General features: G+C 52.7%; 1 protein-coding gene across 7 annotated transcripts in view; it reads right to left on the bottom strand.

Moving 5' to 3' along the window:
- Positions 1–16,814, bottom strand: part of MICAL2 (microtubule associated monooxygenase, calponin and LIM domain containing 2) — a 217,363-nt gene that overhangs the window by 101,091 nt on the left and 99,458 nt on the right. For all 7 annotated transcript variants that reach the window (XR_011233701.1, XR_011233702.1, XM_069471164.1 and 4 more), the window contains 8 exons: positions 16,377–16,477; positions 11,948–12,205; positions 10,344–10,459; positions 9,364–9,490; positions 8,687–8,777; positions 7,366–7,513; positions 5,987–6,186; positions 5,592–5,698 (listed from right to left, as the gene is read on the bottom strand). Coding sequence is in view for 5 of the 7 variants with exons in the window: in XM_069471164.1 (XP_069327265.1) it covers positions 5,592–5,698; positions 5,987–6,186; positions 7,366–7,513; positions 8,687–8,777; positions 9,364–9,490; positions 10,344–10,459; positions 11,948–12,205; positions 16,377–16,477 (1,148 nt within the window). In the remaining 2 variants the exon portion in view is untranslated. The remainder of the gene's footprint in view (positions 1–5,591; positions 5,699–5,986; positions 6,187–7,365; positions 7,514–8,686; positions 8,778–9,363; positions 9,491–10,343; positions 10,460–11,947; positions 12,206–16,376; positions 16,478–16,814) is intronic.

Below are 16,814 nucleotides of genomic sequence, written 5' to 3'. Positions count from 1 at the left end.
TTTATTTGATGGGCACGAGATAACCACGTTCCCATACTGCTTGAGTTAATGTGATTTTAGCTCAAAGCCAATAAGCTTTATATTTAGTTAGCTGGTACAGCCTAGCCCTGGAGAAATTTAGATCTGGGTCACAGGAAGAGAGATTGGCCATTGCAGCCTATTGCCTGGTTGAGTTGGGCGGGGGCTCTGATATTTAGAAAGATAGCCCGTGATACTAGCATGAGAGCTCTTTCTTCAAGGAATCATGGCTTTGGGTTCTGTTACTAACTACTTCCCAGCTGTGTGACCTTAGGAAAATCATCCAACTTCTCTGAGTTTAATTTCCTTACCTACAAGAAGGGATCTTATATTGTCTAGTTCATAAGCTATTGTAAGGAATAACGAAATCATGGATGTCAAACACTTCTTAAACTATTAAGTGCTATATAGCAGTCCCTCCTTATCCTTGGGGGATATGTTCCAAGACCCCCAGAGGATGCCTGAAACCGTGGATAGTACCAAACCCTAAACATATATATGTACTATGTTTTCTGATCTAGTAACTGAGAGTGAGTAACGGGTGGGTAGTGTATACAGCGTGGATACACTGGTCAAAGGGATGACTCATGTCTCAAGCAGGACAGAGTGGGATGGTGTGAGATTTCATCATGGCACTCAGAATGGTGCATGATTTGAAACTTATTGTTTATTTCTGGAATTTTCCATTTAATGTTTTCAGACTGTGGTTGATCACAGGTAACTGAACCTGTGGATAAGGGGGGACTACTGAACAAGTGTTAGACACTATTAGTGAGGTTAGCGGTAGTAACAGAATTTTAAACATCTGAATTCTAGTTCTAGCTTTGACATTTTCCACCTATATGACTTATCAAAACTTAATCTCCCCAAGTCCAAGTTTCTTCATCTAAAACTTGGCATGAGAATATGTTCCCAGCCTCCCTCCAGAGGTGACATGAGGAGCCAGTGAGACATGCAGGACAGCACTCTGCACGCAGGAAAGTGCTGTATGGGTTGCGGTCTAGAACCAAGTGTTCAATCCAGACAGTTTTAGTCATCCCTTCAGAAAACAAGCATCTTCATTTAATCAGCATTCCTAAAGGAAGGGAACTATCATTTACTGAGCCCCTTCCACCTGCTCAGACCTGCCGCATGTCCTTGCTCACATCATCCTTGCAGTAACGCTATGATGTATACGTTGTTACCCTCATTTTTCAGACAAGCAAAGGAGCTTTCCGAGAGGTTCGAACATTTGTCGAATCCTCAGCAGGCTTAAATACGTGTTTGCCTGCTTGGCTTCAAGTTGCATTCCCAGTCTGCAAATCAACTCTGAACCTGGGCTGAGGTTGTACGGAGCAAAGGAGAGACTGCAGCTTGGCAGTGACCCGCAAACCACAGGGGCCAGGAGGGGCTGCTCCAGGGCCCTGTGCTTGCCCAGCCTTGGAAGCCAGCACTCTCGACTCTCCTAAGACTTCTTCACGGCTCTGACATGAGAACCAGAGGCCTAGTGGGGAGCTTCGGCTGCTGGGTGGGTGGTTCCGTGAGAGAGGCTGGGGAAACGGAGAGAAGAACTTCGTAAGTTCCACTAGAAGGTCAGCTCTCTGGGCAGGTCCCTGCTTGTCTTGTTCACTGCTCAATCCCCAGCACTGAGAAGAGAAGTCAGTGCAAAATAATGCCCGGGAAACAGTTGTTGAATGAATGGATGGATGGACGGAAGAGGCACTTTCTTACATAAAATGCCCCCAGCTCTGGTAAGGAACCCTCAAGGGGAGTTCTCTCTGTTACTTGCTGCACAGAAAGCTAATTATTGAGACAGAGGAAATGTTTTCTTGCTTATGGAACCGGTTACAGCTCTTTGGAAAGTGTTTGTGTGGGAGGGTCAAGGAGAAGAGGGCTGGGGAGGGGACCTGGGCCACTGAGACCAGGTGAGCCATGCTCTGTGAGCTCCACTCCACCAGGGACCCAGGCTGGAGGAGGAGGACCCGGCTACACAGGATAGAGCCTGGGGCCACCTGCCTGGCTTCTGGGACGGGATTTCCAGGGATGAGTGACAACTTTTGTGTTGTCCCCCAAGGAGTGGGCTCAGAATGGAACAAAATCAAGTGTCCTATATATGTACATAATATAACATGTGCAGTGACTGCAGTGGCCATAAATATAGTTATCACCCACGTGTGGCTGGTCTAGGAGAGTACAGAGAAGTATTATGAGTGTGTGTGTGTGTGTGTGTGTACATGTGCACGTGCCTGTGCGTGTGCACACGGGGACCACAGAGGCCAGGGGTGTGTGTTCAGGTGTTACCTGCATGCATGGTGACAAAAGCCCTGGAGCCCCAGAAATTGTCCCTTGCCTTGAGGATTTTAGATGCTGACCAGCGTCACAGACAGATCTGCAGAAGCCGACCCAGGGCCTTTTAGGAGGAAAAGATCCCTAAAGTCTTCTCCTTTTCCCAGGCGTAGCTGCCCAGTCTTCAGAGCTCATCCACCCAATCACAGTGGGCTGGCAAAGTTACTCTCTCTAAAAGTAAACAAAATCCTTGATGGGGAAAAAGTCTTTAATTTTGCATGAAGTTGATAAATCTTGCTGGGATTTGGATATTGTCAGAAAGATAAGATTGGGGAGGGGAGAAGAATTTAACACCAACAGTGAAAACCAGGAGGGAGAGAGATTCTTAAGCCTGGCTCAGCAGAGAGCCAATGAGTCCTCTTCAGATGAAGAAGCTACATTGTAAACCAATGTGTGTGCTGCTCAATTCTCGCATTCAGATCTTCCTCTGGAAGTTGGGGAGGAGCTTAGGAAGGGGTGGGGAGGAAGCTCAAACACAGATGCACCTATATGTCGCACACAGATATTGTGTGTGGGGGAGGTATGGTATAGAATCCTAGAGCATGGCCCACCCTGTGTCTTCATTCCATAACGGCACCTGAGCAAGGGCATTGAGGGTTGTGTGTCTACCTGTGTTGATATCTCCTTGGTGTAACTGTCATGGAGCCTCTGTGTACAGACATGGTTGTGTGTGCGGATTCCAGAGTCTTGTGCACAGACATCCTCTGTGTCTGTGCAGGACCCGACTGGGGTGGACTCAGTGCCCTTTGTTTGTGGGAAATGTCAAGGCCAAAGGGCACTGCAAATAGTTTCCCCAAACCAACAAAGTATCCTGATATAAGATGCTGAGCCATGGTAGGATAGGGAGAAGGTACTTTCTATGTGGCCTGATCACTGTGCTGCCATCGGGTGTGTTGGCCACCGCCAACGTGCTGGGGAATTGCAGTGATGACCAAGGCAGAGTGTGACCCTGTGGCCTTACTAACCCACCTACTCACTCAGAGGAAATACTTGTTTTGAGGAGAGAAGGACAAATAATGCCCATGCCAGGTACTTAGCTCAATGACCAAATCTCTTTCCCTATCCAAAGAGTGGGGCAAAGTTCAGACATTAACTCGTCTAAAGTGAGCTGTGGGAGGGATCAGAGCCATGGGCCTTAACCCCCTCAAAATGGCAGCCCGGGGACACACTTTGGAGGAGGCCGGACTTGGTTCAACATGGGCCAGGGCTGGGCCAGGCAGTGCCCTCCCACTCCCTAGGCCATTCCTAGCAGCCTTGGAGGGCCTGGCTGGCCTGGCTGGCCTTGCCCACTCCCGACTTTTGACCCTCCCCACTTCCTGAGCCAGCGCCAGCTGGGCTGCTTCAGTTGGGTCACTCTGTAAACAGAGGTGTGGTGAGTGAAAGGTTGACCCATCCCTCTGCAGCTCCCTCTGTGGGCTGAGTGGCGAGAGAGGCAGGCTGAATGGAAAAGGTGGCACATGTCTGGCTCAGAGAGCTTCCAGAAAGGCTGCACTGGCTTGCTTGAGGCAAGCAGCCCAAAACAGGGGTCCCTGGGCTTCAGAGGAAAAACGGCTGGGCTGGGGGTCAAGGAAGCTGACCACTGGTCTCCAGAAGACAGCACTGTCGTGCAGTGGGACAGGCTGGGCAGAGTAGTCCTCACGCGGAGCCTCTAGTCGGGGCAGCTCAGGAGGCAGAGGGGAGAGCGGCCGGGAGCACCTCATCATTCCAGCCGCCCTGCTGCATGCCTTCCTCGCCCGGCCCGGCCTCGCCAGCCCATCCCTCCCAGAGCCAGGGAGGGGCAGAGGCATGGAGCATCCTGCTCCCGAAGTCAGCAAAACAGCCGCAGCAGCATTCCGGGGAGCAGGGAGTGCAGGCCCAGTGGAAAAAGTGATCACTGCTCACATGGCCCAGGAAAAGAAAGGAGGCCGGGCGGCCTCACTCCACCCTGGGCGGAGGGGCTGGCAGCACCAGGCAGCAGCGGCCAGGGCTGGAGAGACTGTCGGCCCTAAAGAGACTCAGAGACTTGCAGGGGCCTCCAGCCAATCAGTGGAGATGCCCTGCTGTCCTGGAGAGGGAAGGAGAGCTCTGGGCGGGTACTCACAACTGCCCTGCCCCGAGCCCGCCCTGCTCCTGCCAGTGGCCTTGCCCTGGCCCCGGTCTCCTTGACCCATCTTCTGTCCTCTGCTCCCGTGGACCACCCAGAAACCCCCACACCAGCCCCAGAACACTGACATTTGCTTCTGCCCCGGCTCATCCACACCCTGCAGCCTGTCCTCAGCCCTCGCCCTGGCTGTTCCTCCCCGCCCCCCCCCCCCCACCCCGTGCATGCTGGCACTGTCTCCTGGGCCCACCCTATACACCCACTCTGCTCCCCGGGCTTTCTGACACCCCTCCACCTCTCCGACTGCGCCTTCCCCCTCTTCTTTCCTGGCTGCTCTGCCCCGGCCAGCCCCTCAAATTCTCTTGTTCCCCAAGGCTCTGTCCCTTGGGTGATTCCCAAACTGTGTACCAAGGCACCTTGTGGCACCATGGTGAACTCACAGAGGAGCCACAGGATATTTTAAATTTTCTAGGGAAACACATGATGTCTATCAGACACCTTGAAAAATATTCCTACTAAGTTATTCGGACTTCAGTACTTAATAAATGGAACAGTTAGGTATTTCCTTTGTAATTTTTGTGAAAAAATTTACAGAGACACTAAGGGTACCACAAATTGAGAAAGTCTGGGAACCTTTTTATTAGGCTCTAAGCTCCTGAAAGCCAAGGTCCATTTATTATTCACTTCTGCATATTTGCTTCCCTCATCAAAAACAAATAAAACTATAGCCCTAAAGCTGGCATATAGTAGAGCCCAACAAGCATTTGTTGAATGAATGAAGAGGTAAAAATCAATGGAGCAGATGGGTAAACGATGGCCACCGTGTTCCTGATCTAAACCGCTCAGCAAAGTGAGAAATCATCTCGTTCCCGTCCCTCAGGAGGCAGAGCTATTCTGATTTACTTTTAAAAATATTTGCCAGCGTGTCCTCTCTGCTCCCTACCGTGCCCCTCCTGTCACCACTTCCACGTCACTGAAACCAGCTTCGCGGTGCCAGCGAGAACTTCCAAAAACACTCAGTGACTAGACCGAGTTTCACGCACATCTTTGGCGAGCACTCGATCTGTGTAACTCACAGCATAAACAGACTGAGAACGTGAAACGCTCCGTTCCTCAGACCCCATGCACGTGCAATGAGAAATAAAACAAAAACCAGGCTGGAACTTACTCGTGGAGTCCTCTTCCTTGGAAAGGTGAGGTTGAGATAGTTATTAGAAATGGATGATTTGGCCAAGCCAAGGTCAGCGTTGTCTCGGTAATTTTTGCGCCAAGAATCTGTTGGGAAATAACAGCACAACTGAGATTTAGATCCTGGGCCCAGGGGAATTGCTGTAACTAGAGGTGTTCTTGTAACAAGGTTCCTCTAAAATAATTCCCTCACTCCAAACTAAAGGTATAAATGGCAGACAGATGCACCCAAACACACAGGGTCTGCACCCTCTTTGACCTCACAGTCACAGGGAAGGCACCGGCCGGCCCCGGAACAGAGGATGGCAGTTGGGTTTGGGCACCAGGACAGAGATGGCTCAGGGGGCCGAGCAGAGCCCCCATGCAGGTCCTTACCCATGGGCCTCAGCGGGGTGCCCCGGAAGAGCTCGTAGAACTTGGAGAGGTACATGACCATGCTGAGCTTGTCTGGCTCCTGTGCTGAGGCCATCTCTTTGCCCGTGGTCACCGGAGGGATCCCAAACTCACGCTCCGCCACATCAAATGCCAGCTGGTTGTTCTCCACAGCGTCATCTTCATTCAAAGAGTCAAAGTTGCTAGAAAATCAAAACAAAGTAGAGAAATTCAGGGAGAGGAGGCAGAGGTAGGATGAGCTGAGCACTAGGGAGTGACACTCTGCCGGGTGGCAGCAGGGATGGGGGGCAAAGGAGCAGCGACCCCAGCCCCTGCCCCAGTTCTCACCCTGCCCCCCCAGAAGGTGCTAATCCCATCCTTCCCACTCAGAGAGGGACCAAATCAGACTTGGGCCATGATAATGTCACTGCTGCCTGGGCAGAAACCATCAGAAATTAATTTAAATCTCTTTGGAAAATTTATGAGCTACTTTAAGTATTTCCCTTATATTTTTCCTTTTTAATTATGAAAGTAATATGGGCACCTTGTTTTTAAAAAATCAAGTTATACATATCATATAAAGCAAAAAGTGAGAGTCCCATTCCTTCTTCAAAGCAACCTCACTTGCTAAAAGTACAAATTGCTAACTCTTTGGGAAGCTTCCTCTCAGTGGATTTGCGCACAGGTGTGAGGCTATACTGCTTTATATGATATGTATAACTTCATTTTTTTAAAACAAGATGCCTATATTACCTTTCTCAAAGCAACCTCACTTGCTAAAAGTACAAATTGTTAACTCTTTGGGAAGCTTCCTCCCGGGGATTTGCACATAGGTGTGAGGCTATACTGCTACTGATTTAAATATAAATGTGTCAGGCTTTGGACATCACAATGTGCTTGCACTAACATAGTCTGATCTTCCTAATGGCCTTGCTGTACTTCCCAATCTATAGATGAAGCGTCTAAAACTCAGAGAAGGTAAGTGGCTTGCCCAAGGCCACACAGCTTATGGATCTGGGTCTCAAACCTAATTTTGCAAAACACTCAAACCAGTCCCCAGAATTAGGTCTTGCCCACACATAATTCCTCTCTCGAGGGCAGAGTTACAAAGTGCAAACGCTCCAATTTCCAAAGTGTGGCAACCGGAGGGACTGAAGAATGCAATCAGTAAGCCGGAGCCAATTTTCATCCTCACGTGTGAGGAACGCAGATCAAACACATCGCTGATAGAGGCCTCAGTACAAAGGGAAAAGAACAAATCTAAGAAAAACTCAAATTGAAAACATGCCAAGTGCGACACTGAACCCATCAGTGAAGATTCTGCACCCAGCAGAGCAGCCTTGGCGCCTCTCATCTCAGGGTCCAGCGGGCCCCAGACTCACATCAGCTCAGGCCGGAAGTGGTGGATGATGGCGCACAGGGCCAGGCCGCTGCGCCAGGATGTGGTCAGATCGGTGACGTTGACGTGCTGGTAGCCCTCGGTCTGCTGCTGGCACCAGGTTAAGAGCTTGCTGGGCCGGATGTCCGACTCTGCAGGAAGGGGAGCACAGTCAGTGAGGCTCTGAGGGGATCCCCTCCCACTGCCACCATGGCTGGGGACCAGGAGGAGTGGCAGTCAGGCAAGGGGCCAGGGCAGGGGCCATTGGCATGGGTGCAGCCCCCGGAATGCTGCTGCCTGGGGGCCCAGTCAAGAGGGTGGCAGGAGGACAGGATGCTGGGACAGGAAACACATGCTCCTGCAGCACGGTCCCCATGACCACTGTGGCTGGGCCCCGGGTGAGACGCTAGGAGCACAGACCCTGCTGGCAACACGCTCATCTAGTGGGGAAGTCAGACTCGGGGGCTGGGGGGTGACAATGACATGGTGCTGCAACAGAGGGAGAAACAGGGTGCCGTGGGAGCATGGGAGCCCCCTTTGCCCGAGTCTGCAGCCCTGGGGGCGTGGAGGGGGGCACTCTCCAAAGAAAGTGCCATGGGGGAGGTGCATTTGAGCTGGTCCTTGGAGAGTGTCTAGGAATTCATCACAGGAGAAGGCATTCTAGGAAGACAGAAAGGACTGTGCAGTGGCAAAGAATCTAGCAAAACCTGCCCTGTCTGTGTGGTGGTGAGATGGTTTATTATAGCAGCAGGGCACGTGGAGCGTGGAGGGAAGGGAGGAATACGGCTGAGCGAGCCTAGGGAGGGAGAGGACACCAGGTCTGGACAGGTGCAGGGGGCGGGAGGTCTCTGGGCAGAGCAGTGCCCTGGCCGAGCTGGGTGCAGGGGGCTGGGGGGCAGTTACTCATCCAGTCAGCCCCTCCCTCTGCCCTGCTGTGGAGCACCGGCCTTGTGCCCAAGAAGGTCAGGAAAAGGGTGACACCCATGAAGCTTGCTATCCAGTTGGGGAGACAAGACCCCTACACTAGAAACAACAGGAAGATAAAAACAAGTCCTACTGAAGTAATTCCACGGTTCGCATTTGCTGTGCTAAGCTCTCAACATGTGTTAACTCCTTCAGTCGTCACAATGATTCTACAGGCAGATGTTCCCTTGGTCTCAAAGATAAGGAAACTGGAGTTCAGAGAGGAAAGGTGCCTGCCTAAGGTCACACAGGTAACAAGCCGGGCTGGCTGCAGAGCCTGTGTCAGGACAGCCGCCTGGCAGGCCTCCTCCCCGCAAAGCCCCTCCCCGGCTGTCCGGCCAGGACCCCAGGAGGGCGCTTACCCCTCCTGGAGAGGCTGACGGATCTCCTCACTGAGCCCAGTCTCTCGAGGGGGTAGCGGTCCAGCTCCTTCGTGATGTACAAGTGCTTCACCTACGAGCAAGAGAGACACACGCTTGCCTACCAGTTCCCCCAAAGCCTCATCTCAGGGCCTCCAAACTCAGTGCCTGCCTCCCTTCTCCCTCGCTGGAGGGCACGAGTCACAGATCAAGGGACCTCAATCACCCACCCAAATGTGGAGAACTAAGTGTGCATGCATGTGGCTAGTTTGCATATATATAATTGGCTAAATTTAAAAATTCACATCTTTCTCTACTCCATTGACCAATGAGGTTGGGGGTTTGGTGGCTCCAAGTCAGTGGGAGAAAAAAGGTCTCAAGGACCATGGTGGTGAGGAGGGAGGATGCTTGTCTGAGTAGATGATTTGAGAGAGGTGTGATCAGCAACACATATGCATAGTGACAAGTTAATATTAATATATGTAAATATATGCACAGATGCATACATTAATTTATCCCCAGGAGTTCTAGTTCTCTCCTGTGGGTTACAAAGAATGCTGACTCTACTGGGGAGAGGAACTGGCTCTGCCCTGGGTCCTAGGAATAAGCTGGAGTTTATGTGACCCCCTTCCCACCACCCAGTGCAGAGTGACCCAGACAGGGCCGAGGGGCGGACTTGCCTGGTGGGGCCGGACACAGTTTGAGTTGAGGTTTGGGTAGCGCGTCCCTGGGTCCAGCGTGTACTGCTCAAAGTTCTTGTTGATGTTCTCGGGGGTTGTCTGAGGTAACAGCCGGTAAAGACTTTCTCTGGAGGGAGGCAGAGCCCAGAGGTCAGGCCTTGCCGTCTCAGGCCTCTGCCCGCCACCCCCATCATTCCCCTCTTTCAAGGGCTTCTTGGATGTGTTTGTATCACCCTTCCCTGAGATACCCGACACTCACAGTTCTTGAGATCTGCAAAGTTGGGGAACAGTCAAAGGGGCCGAGAGAAGAGGGGTGTCTGAGAGGCAGGGATGCTGGCCTCCTCCCGAGGGCAGAAGCAGGGGTGCAGGGCTGGTGGCACAGTGACCTGTGGTTCTGCTGTGACCACACGGAGCCTCGCTGCCTCCTGCAGCCTCTCCCCGTGACCACCGGCCTCCACACCCAAGACTGTCAGAGGTCTGCCCTGACCCGCCAGCCCTGACTTCCAGTGTCTGCAGCTGTCATAGCCACACGGCCACGTGGCCAGCAGCAGGGATCTGGGAGGAAGCCCAGAATCTCAGCAGTGGGATGGGCTTGGCAGGCCAGAGAACCCACCAGGGCGGGACACTCAGCACCACCTTGGAAGACTCCCTTAAAACTCTCTGGCTCCTGGGTGAGTGAGCAATGTTGGGGAGCCCCGGCTCTAGGGCCACCCCAGATGAAGACTTCTCTTTGGCATCCAGGGCCTGAGGTCCTAACCACCAGAGAGAGGCACTGAAGGAGGTAGGTTGTGATGAAGAAAGTGTCCTTGGAGACCCCAGTGATTAAATCAGGCCACATGTGAGAAGGCAGATTCAGGGGGTGCAGAGGCTCCAGCAACATCTAAGGGTCATCTGGTCACCTGACAGGTGAACTTGTCCCTTCTGCCTGAGCCTTTGACACGGCCCTGCCCCCAGGTAGGAGCCCTGCTGGCAGAACTCACCTTTCGGCCAGCAGCTCCAGGGGAGGGGTGCCCTGGTTCCAGCTCTTCACCATCCACGCCGTGTCAAAGGCTGCCAGGAAGCCACGGGCACAGCCTGTGCCCATGGGCCAAAATGGCTGCAAAAGAAAACGTGCAAAACTCTGGTTGATTCTATGATCTCCCAGTCTATGGTCCCATTGTACCCAGCACACACTGCTGGCCAGGCTTGCACAAGGCACTGGAAGAATAGAGAGGTGACAGGGCGGGGACCCTAATACGTACAAGGATTTGCCACAAGCTCAAATAGCTGTAGCACAAAGTCAAATGCAAAGGGTGCTATGACATAGGTACAGCAAAACTGCTTTAGGGCTCAGAAAAAGTGAGGCAACTCCCACCCTGGGAGAGGGAGATGGAAATCAGAGTTTGCTTCATAAAAGAGTGGCATTGGTCAGGTGCAGTGGCTTACACCTGTGATCCCATCACTTAAGGAGGCTGAGATGGGGAGATCACTTGAGGCTAGGAGTTTAAGACCAGCCTGAGCAACACAGTGAGATCCCTGTCTCTACAAAAAATAGAAAAATTAGCTGGGTGTGGTGGTGCATGCCTGTAGTCTGTAGTTCCAGCTACTGGGGAGGCTGAGGCAAGAGGATCACTTGAGCCCAGGAGTTTGAGGTTGCAGTGAGCTATGATGGTACCACTGCTTTCCAGCCTGGGCAACAGAGAGAGACTGTGTCTCAAGGGGGGAAAAAAAAGAGCAGCATTAAACCAATCTTAAAGAATGGATAGGATTCTGCTTTTGACCCACTAGGGAATAGTGTGGGCAAAGGCATGGTGGCTGGAAAATGCTGGAACCTGTTGGAAGAACAGCCCCTTGGTTGGGGTGTAGCACTGAGCATGGGGGGAATGTAGAGAGAAGTCACACTGGGAAGGGAGGCTGGGCCAGAAGCAGGGTGGGTGCTGAATGCTCGCCAAGGAATTACAGTTCAAGTCCATGCACAGTGGTCCTTGCCCAATAGTGCCCAAGGGCGAATTCAATGCTAAGTGATAACTAGCCTCTCCCAGGAATGCCAAAAGTGTGGTTTGGAATTCAACTCATAACTTGGGATAAATACATAAACATTTTTTGATCAATGCTTGCATTAAAGATAAAAATGTATCCCTTCTGAAAACATTTATTTAATCTAAGAGTCCTTGCATTTACAGATTTTCTGGACTTTGGGGCCCACACACCTCTTTTGCATCCTATCTGATTTTCTTGTCAAAAGACCACAAAGGGCCACCCACTTGAGAAAGGAGTCTTGGCCCAGCTGAGGGTCTGCACGCTCTGAGAAGGACAGCCCACGTGGAGTAGACCAGGGCTGCCCGATTTTGAACTTCAACCAGGAAGTCATCACGGAAGAACCCAGGGATGGAAGAGAGAGGTCTCCCACCTACACACAGGCAGAACAGTCTCCTCCGAATTTAGCAGGGCAGGCTCCGAGGCCAGGACGGGCTTGGCAGAGTCCTGCCAACTGGCTGAGAGCCTGTCCTTCCCCCACGGCATGACAGCAGATGCTGCCTGCCAGAATATAAATGCAGGATCTGTCTCGTTGCAGGAATGAGGGGGCTTCGAATGCAGGCGGTACCTCGAGCAAGCTGTCACCCACGAGGGCCACGAGCAGCCGGTGTGCCTGCCGCTCCCGCACCAGGGCTGCATTCTCCGAGGCGTACATGGAGGTGAAGTCAAACATGGCCACGTCAGGCTGCCCGTAGTGGTTCATGGCAAAGTCTAAGGATGGCAGCTGGTAGTTAGTGGCAAAGTCTGCAGCTTCCCGGGCATAGGAGAGCAGGTTGTCTTGGTTCACGTTCTCGGCACACAGCAGCATCTCTGTGTCGATGTAGTCCTGGGGGACATCAAAACACGGTTCAGTAACCCGCCCCTCTACAGGGCTAGCCTGCATACCCACTCGGGAAAAGGACTTGGGGTGGGTCTCTCCAGTGAAGCTAATCAAAACAAAAAATAGAAAATCAGGGCCAACAGAATAAAGAGGAAATAAATGAGCCAGCTGTGAGGGTTAACATGATTGTGATTAAGCACCAAGTTTGACACTGAGCTTCCCGGCATCCAGGGCAAAAGGGAAATGTGATATGTTACAGGGCTTTCCTTATCAGAAAGAAGGAAGCATAGAAATTCCTCAGGGGAGGCAATTTTTTCCTGGCACTAAATTCTAAAAGATCTCTCTCATGTAGGAATTTCAACAGAGAACCCTGAGAGTTGTAATGAACAGAGGACTTGATAACGGTCTTGGAGCAAGCGACAAGCGCATTTCATGTGGCTGGTTCTCACCATAACTTCCAATACAGTTAAAAGACCAAGAGCAAATCAGTAAGTGTGACTTTATGATGAATTGAGCTAAGCTAACGCGGTCCAGATATGCTGTGTTTAGTGGTCAAACAAGACCAGGAAAAAAACTGGTACTCGGCATAACTCTCAGATTTTCTCTCCAGAATCAGTTACCCCTTTTCTTGGCAGGCCAAGGGCTGCTCAAGGCTCAGCTTTGCTTGTGGTGTTAATTGTTAGACTTCCCTGCTGGGAGTGGAGGATCCTGAGCTAAGAGAACGAGGATGTCCATCCTGGAGGGATACTGGCAACGAACCGCAGGATGTCAGGGACTGAAGGAAGTAAGAAAGGCTGGAGTATCCCAGAGTCCAGACTGCTCACCGTGTGGCTAAAAAAGCTAAAAAGACCACCTTTCCCAAAGGTGACACAAAAATCACAGAGCCCTGGGGGTAGGGAGGACCAGTGTGTAAGGTGAGCACAGATTTTGGGGTCAGCAAGAGCAACAGGTCCAAGTCCACCTCTGCTGTTTACTAGCTATGGATTTGGGCAAGTTATTTGACTTTTCTGAGTCTTCATCTTCTCATTGGTAAAATGGTTATAACAAAATCTATTTCACAGAGCCACGTGAGGATTGAGGGAGAGTGCATACGTGGAATCCCTAACCCCATGCCTGGCACCTGGGAAGTGCTCCATGAATGTGAATTTCCGTCCCCAGCAATTCATGATGGCACAAAACACAGTATGTGCTGAAGTGCACCCTAGACCCACCCAAGGCACCGCATCTACAAAGGTCTTAAAAGGCACAGCTTTATCCACAACCAGAGTGACCTACTGTCTCAATTTTCTGAATCACCATGACTTTAAATACCCCGTTTTGAAAATTCTAAAATGTCTACATCCAAACCACATGCCCCGAAGTGTGCCCAGCATTGGCCCGAGAGCCCTTTGTCAGGTCCTGGTGTCCAGGACGAGGGCCTGTTACCTGGTGGTCTTTCCTATCCCCCTTGCTACAGCCATGGACCCCGTCCCTCCCTGAAGGTGTGCAGAGAGATGGGGATGAGTGAATGGGGAGGTCTCAAACGCACCCCTCCTCAAAGCAACATCCCTGAGGGGGTGTGGGTGACATTAAACTGCCTGGTGTGGACACCCTTGCAGCAGTGTGGGGACCTGGCCGAGGGAGCAGGCCTCTGGGCCAGGCCTGGATGATAGCCCACCTGGCTGCGGCGGGGCCTGTGAGGGGCCGGAGGGTCCTAGGTGACTGGGTGGAGGGCAGCAGGAACAGAACCGTAGGAGGAGGTAAGAACAGGACGAGAGGACAGAAGTGGGGGAAAGGGACAGGAAATAGGTTCTTAAGTGAAGCGGGCAGGCCCAGGGACGTCATCCTGCATTAAGATGAAGGAGACATGGGCCGAGGGCGGGGGGCGAGGGGGGGGTTGTACCTGGGCCCACTCGCCACAGGCCTGTGGAACTGGGGGAGCTTGGGTCCTGGACAGAGAGGTGGGGCAGTGTGGAGGGAAGCAGAGAACATGAGCAGAGGGTAGGGCCCGTAAGAAGAGCAGCCTCCCCAGGTGTAGAGCTGGGAAGAGGCTGGAGGCTGGCAGAGGAGGCCAGGCGATGCCCACATGCTCCATGCAGGGGTGGGGGGATCAGCAACAGGAGGCTGCCTGCCGTGCACCCGCACCATGCCTCACCCAGCAGCCAAGCTCCCCCCTCAGTGCCGACAGCAGGCTTGCTGGCCTGGGAGTCCCAGCCCACGCATGAGTGGCCAGCAGAGGCGGGGTCCTAGGGAGGCTCTGGGATGGGACATCCTCCTGGTGAGGAACAGAAAGATGGACCCAGCTGCAAGCCCATAGGCATGGTTTCTGGAGAAGAAACTTCACTCCCTTCAGTGGCCATGGGAATGAGCCCAGAGAGCAGCTGGAATCAATGGGGAAGCAGGAAAGGGAAACTTTGTGTTCAGAGGTCAGTCAGTCATTCAACAAACATTTATTCAGCACCTTCTGTGTGCCTGTAGGAAGGTGCTGACCCACACAAGGAGGGGAAAACAGACAGGACCTGCCATTCCTTGGGGAGCAAGAGGAGAATGTGAATTTCAGTGGCTCACGGGCCAGGCAAATGCTACAGAGTGTGGCTGGAAACCTGGAGGCTCAGGCCACAGCTCCTGGCCCAAATGGGCATCCAATTCCCCCATGTCCAGCCCAAGGCCTCCAATTTCTAGAAGAGAGTTCCCGCTTAGTACCCTGAGGCCCCTCAGCACCAGCTCAGGAGGTGCCCCGGAGTCCTCTGAGGGAGAAGGAAAGGGCTTGGTGAGGACACATGGGGCCGGAGCGGCTCTGCCAACTGCCAAGCGATTGCAGAGTGTCCATGAGAACATGTCACTGCCTGGGCAAATGCCCTGGGATGACTGAAGGTCACCTTCTCATCCCGGGAGGCCGGAGAACTCAGCCAGTGAAACATGAAACCAGGCAAACTTCGCCTGCCTGCCCACCCCCGCCTTCGCCAAGGGCCCACTGCCCCTGCACCCCAGGATGACCCTTTGCTCTCTGACACAGTCAGCTCCAGACTGATGAGGTGACTTCTGGAGGGATGCCTGTGGGGCAGGGGGATGAAGGGGATCCGCCTCCCCCAGACTGACTGGTCAGCAGCGGGCGCCATGTGCCGAAGCCCACCGCCCACCCATCTGCTGGGGGCCCTGCCAGCTCCACCGGGCCCACGCCCACAGCCTCTGCCCACAAGGCAGGCTCTCAGCGAAGGCCTGGGCTGAGGTGGAGGAGGCCCAGGGGAGGGCTGGGTTACTAATGCTGCCCGGCCGGCTGCCAGCACCAGCAGGCGAGAAGATAGACACATTCTTCTCTGACAAGCAGTGATGAATGGGTACCGCGCTGCCCGCGCTCCAGGCTGACACCACAAGAGCAGGCTGACCCTGGGCTGCACGATCCTTATCTGGAGGATGCAGCAGCAGCGACAATGACAGGGACTCTGGAAGGGCTGAAAACCTGACCACAGAAGCTTCCAGCCAGGGACCACCACTCTGTGTTTCTTCCTTCCAACCTTCTCTGTTGAAGCAGGAAGAGGCAAAGCCACGGAGCAGCAGCCAGGAAGCCAGCAGGGAAAAAGCTGGTGTCCAAACAAGGCTGAGAAGTTACGGAGGGATCTACCAACCCGCCATGCGCAGCACTGTGCTAGGTGCTGTGTGTGTGTTTATTTGCGCCTTCCCAGGAGCATAAACAACTATCGCTTCTACTTTGTAGATGACAAGACTGAGGCTCAGTTTGCCCACGATCTGAGTTAGCACACGGCGCAGCTTGCATCTTTTTGACTGCGCAAACAGTGAGCTTCCCCTGATGCCATGACAAAGGTTCACAGGGTGAAATTCACAAGCAAAACCATCCTATGTCCCGCTAGGACAAGGAGCCCCCATCTGCCTCCAAATGACAAGTGACCTCCCAGAGAAGGGGCAGGGCTGAATGAGTCTTGGGCAGGGAAAGCTCAGCTGACATTTAACAGCACTACACACCCTCTGCAGAGACATCTCTACATGTATCAGCCTGGGGTCTTCATCCAACACTCCAGCAACATCGAGGCAAGGGATGGTGGTAGGCAGGCGGTCCCTTCCCTCTCCTCCCCTTGCTCACTTTCCGGCAGGAGGACGTCTGCTCCCACACCTGCCCATGCTGCCAGCCCAGGTCACAAAGGGAGAGATGGTTGGGAAATCACAGCCAAGAGGTACGTACATTGATGATGACACCTTTGTCGAGCAGGCTCTGCTTCTTGGCTGTCATGACAAAGTAGTGGGTGCAATCCTTGTAGTAAACAATGTTCTCTAGATCAATCCCTGAAAAAAAGAAGTGTTTGTAGACTCAGTATTTCTTCCTCACGCCAAATGTGCGCCAGGAACTGTACTTTGCCTTATTCCAGATCTCATTATTTATCTGCAGCATATTCACGTTAGACAAGTTTTTAAGACATACAAGGCTAGAAAGGGTAAAATAGAGTGCCAGAATTTACCCAAGTCAAAGTAGCTAGCTTTTACAGTCCCACTTACAATGTGCATAGAGGTTGTAGACCAGCATTCGAAGTTAGAGCTGGGTAACTGTTGCAGAAAGGCCAAGCGCCGGCCATGACCATGGCATCTAAGCAACGACGCAGCCGGGATCTGACTCCAAGTCCTG

Source organism: Eulemur rufifrons, chromosome 6, assembly GCF_041146395.1.
Source record: "Eulemur rufifrons isolate Redbay chromosome 6, OSU_ERuf_1, whole genome shotgun sequence".
Classification (NCBI taxonomy): Eukaryota; Metazoa; Chordata; class Mammalia; order Primates; family Lemuridae; genus Eulemur; species Eulemur rufifrons.
This window is presented reverse-complemented; position numbering and strand designations above follow the sequence as displayed.